This window comes from Frankliniella occidentalis, unplaced genomic scaffold (assembly GCF_000697945.3).
Source record: "Frankliniella occidentalis isolate FOCC.00 unplaced genomic scaffold, Focc_3.1 Scaffold6, whole genome shotgun sequence".
Taxonomy (NCBI): Eukaryota; Metazoa; Arthropoda; class Insecta; order Thysanoptera; family Thripidae; genus Frankliniella; species Frankliniella occidentalis.
In genome coordinates, this window is record NW_026267136.1 from 2353516 (window position 1) to 2356771 (window position 3256).

Here is a 3256-nt window from a genome sequence, read left to right on the forward strand (position 1 = left end):
ACCCCACCGCTAACCCACCCCGCCCGCAGTACCACGCGACGCCAGAGGGGGCTCCAGAGTGTCGCCTTTACTTCTCATGAAGGAAATTGTGAAACTCTCCTTATCCCACGGTGGGGAAGGTTGCCCCAAAGAGTATTTGTACCACCACAACATTCCACGTGGCATGAGAACTTCAAGTACAAGGAGTAAACGCCCACCATGAAGAAATTATCTGCTCTTTGAGGGAAACCAGTCTAGTTAATTTCGGCTTAGAGGATAATTGTGCCAGTGCCAATCAGGGTGCGTTTGCCAATGGGATCAGCGCTCTAGAAGCGATGCCTCTCCGTGGGCCCGGAGTCCACCTTATGCGCCTCTTTCAAAGCGCCGAAGCGCCTTTTAAGAGTGGGCGACGGGGCCACGGTGACGACCCGCACCTCGTAGCCCCTGCCTTTTGCAGTGCCGCAGCACCTTGTCTCCCCGCGCCGGACCGACCCCGGGTCCGGGTCTAAGGGGTGAAAGGAGACCAGGGAAGGCCACGGGAAATCCAGTCTGAGCCCGGCCAGGGTGGGGCGCGCGGACCAGCTCTACCCTGATCACACAAAACCGAAATAGGATGGAAGCTGGTTACTTCACTTTTTCCTCCTCTTTCTATCACTCGCGGTTTTCCTATCTTCCATCACCCTTCTTGCTATCGAACCTGCTCTCGTTTTCTCTTTTTGCGTTCTGCCCCACTTGCGTTTCCTACCGTCCTGCGGTGTATCGTGCTAGTGTTTATCTTCACCGATCTATAACGTTGTTTCGTATCCCTCGTCTGTTTGCAGAGCGCGTTGCCCGTCGTCAAGTCCATGTCCCAGGTGGGCTACTCGGTGTCGCTCGTCTCACTGCTGGCGGCCTCGGCAGTGCTGGCCACCATCAAGTAAGTAGTACCATTCTTATTTCCTTAACCCAACAACAAAACTTCCTATTTTATTCTGTTTGTACATTTACATGTGTATGTTATTTTGTCATTCAATAAGGATCCGATCGCTTCGCCAGCTGACGCCCTTTTCCTCTTTTATATCCAAACAAGGCCCATGCACCCTGATTCTTTTAGTTCCCTCTAAATGTTGCCTTCTGTGCAGTGCAGCCGCCCGAGTGTCCGAGTCCCAAAACCTCCGATTCATTTATATATAAAGATAGACAGAGAAAGATGGGTGGAGAAAAGAGACGAAGGGGGGCCGATATGGGGGACCCATATGCCGACGAAAAGCCAAAGCCACGCGCATCCACCCACGAGGGCGCCTTCTGCGAGCGGGGAGAGAGAGAGATAGTGCCGGCCGCCGTGAAGGATAGAGCAGGATACAGCAACAGCGCCTGCTGCGGCTCCCATGTGGGTGCCACGCACAACACGATCGGCCTGGAACCTCCCCTTCCACCCCTCCTTCCTCGATCGGACTGAGGTCCAACTAGGCCGCATCCTCGCCCCCTGCCCCCTTGGAAACGCAGCAGTTCTGGTCCACACAATCTGTTGCTGAATGGCTTCATTTGGCTGCACGACCCCCTCCCTCCCCTTACCTCCCTCTGCTCTCGACCGACCCTTTACTGTATGAAGTCTGATCGCCCAGTGAGAAATGGGAACGTGGATTCAACGTCGAATCGATGTCGAAACATCGGAAAGATGTGGATTGGGGGGACAAAATTACGTTTATTCGATTGTTTCCACGTCGAATCGACGTTGAAGAAAACTCATTTCTCACTGGCATCGACGCTCTTTCAGTGTCAATTCTATAGAATTTTCGTTTGATAAACCCAATTTTACGCTCTTCGTCGAATGTTTTGGGATGTTCTCAGTAAAATGACCGAAAATGACACTTGAACAAGGAAAACGTTGTGCACGCAGAAAAAAATTCGTGGCTCTGCTACGTTTTTAGCAGTGGGGCTGAAAAGTTAACTGAATAGACTCGGCTAATTTATTTAGCACTAGGATTAATTTTTTAGCCACCCAGTAAACCGCGCCGTTTATTACCTGTGTAGCTAATGCCACTTAGCTCTACAGCTAAATATTTTTACATCCATCTAATGTTTTTGCACAGGTGTAAAATTGTGCAGTTAAACCGATTTGCACGAAACTGAATTTTATTTTTCTGTGTGTGAGAAGGACTTGCGCATTTTTGACAGTATCGTTCGAATGAACTGTGTACGAATGCTGCGTACTTTCGGGCAGCGCTTGACCCTCCGCGTCTGGTTTATCGCCACTTAAGGCCCCTTTCTCTCCTTCTTGTGCGTTGCCTTGGGGGTGCTGCTGCCGTCGAGCCGACCACCCCGGGTCGGGCAGTGATGTCAATTATGAGACGAGACAGAGGGCAATAAGTTGATGTCGTAAAGTCTACAACACAATTACTGTCACAGCTGGCTCGGCAAGCGGATAAGATTCTCTTCTTGTCCCGCCCGTGGTGTGATGCTGTTGCGGTGGTATAATAGTGACGCGACATCATGCCAAAAGGAAACCGAACCAAAAAGAAAGGTCCTAGCGACCAAAGCATGTAAAACTTTTATGAGTGAAGATGCAGAACGATTTTTGTAGAGCGCCCGGCGTTTTGAACGCGTCTGTGTAATGATCTGTGACACTATGAGCGTCCCGGTGATAATCATTTCAGGACGTAGAGAGAGAGAGAGAGAGAGAGAGAGAGAGAGAGAGAGAGACAGAGAGAGACAGAGAGAGACAGAGACAGAGAGGAACAGAGAGAGATAGAGAGAGACAGAGAGAGACAGAGAGACAAAGAGACAGAGACAGAGTGTCAGAGAGAACTGCAAGACGGCATCAAATTTAATCTAAGGGGTCAGAGAGAGTGTGCCCCGTGGGCTCTATATTGTGGTTTTCTTTTCTTTTTCTGTCGTATATCAACGAATAAAGTTTCATATCCTCATTTGACGTTTCGTAAATTCACGGTAGATTTTGAAGGTTCGCTTAATTAATTAATTTGCATTAAAACAAGATTTTTTAAAAGTGTTTTAAAGTTGGGGTGGGTACGTACAGATCTTTAACAACAATTGTATTCAATTTTTACGATTTTTTGTTGTTGTAAATATTCCTAAACGAAGTCGCGAGTCCATAGCCTCCCTAAAATTACCAATATTATTGTTAGGTTAGTGGCGATGGTCCGATGGGGTGATAATGGCCTCTGCCACTGGGGGGGTCTTCAGCAGATCATTGCCTCGGCCGCCCCACATTACTGTGCCGCCACGCCGCCGCGGTGTCGCACCCGTAATTCAACAGCATTCCGGGAGCCTTGCCCCC

The 3256-nt window shown here is 49.4% G+C and overlaps 1 protein-coding gene across 3 annotated transcripts in view; it reads left to right on the forward strand.

Annotated features, from left to right (window-relative positions):
• The window catches only part of LOC113218186 (secretin receptor-like), a 100762-nt gene that overhangs the window by 65515 nt on the left and 31991 nt on the right, over positions 1-3256 (forward strand). For all 3 annotated transcript variants that reach the window (XM_052270516.1, XM_052270511.1, XM_052270512.1), the window contains exon 5: positions 801-895. In XM_052270516.1, the coding sequence (XP_052126476.1) occupies positions 801-895 (95 nt within the window). The remainder of the gene's footprint in view (positions 1-800; positions 896-3256) is intronic.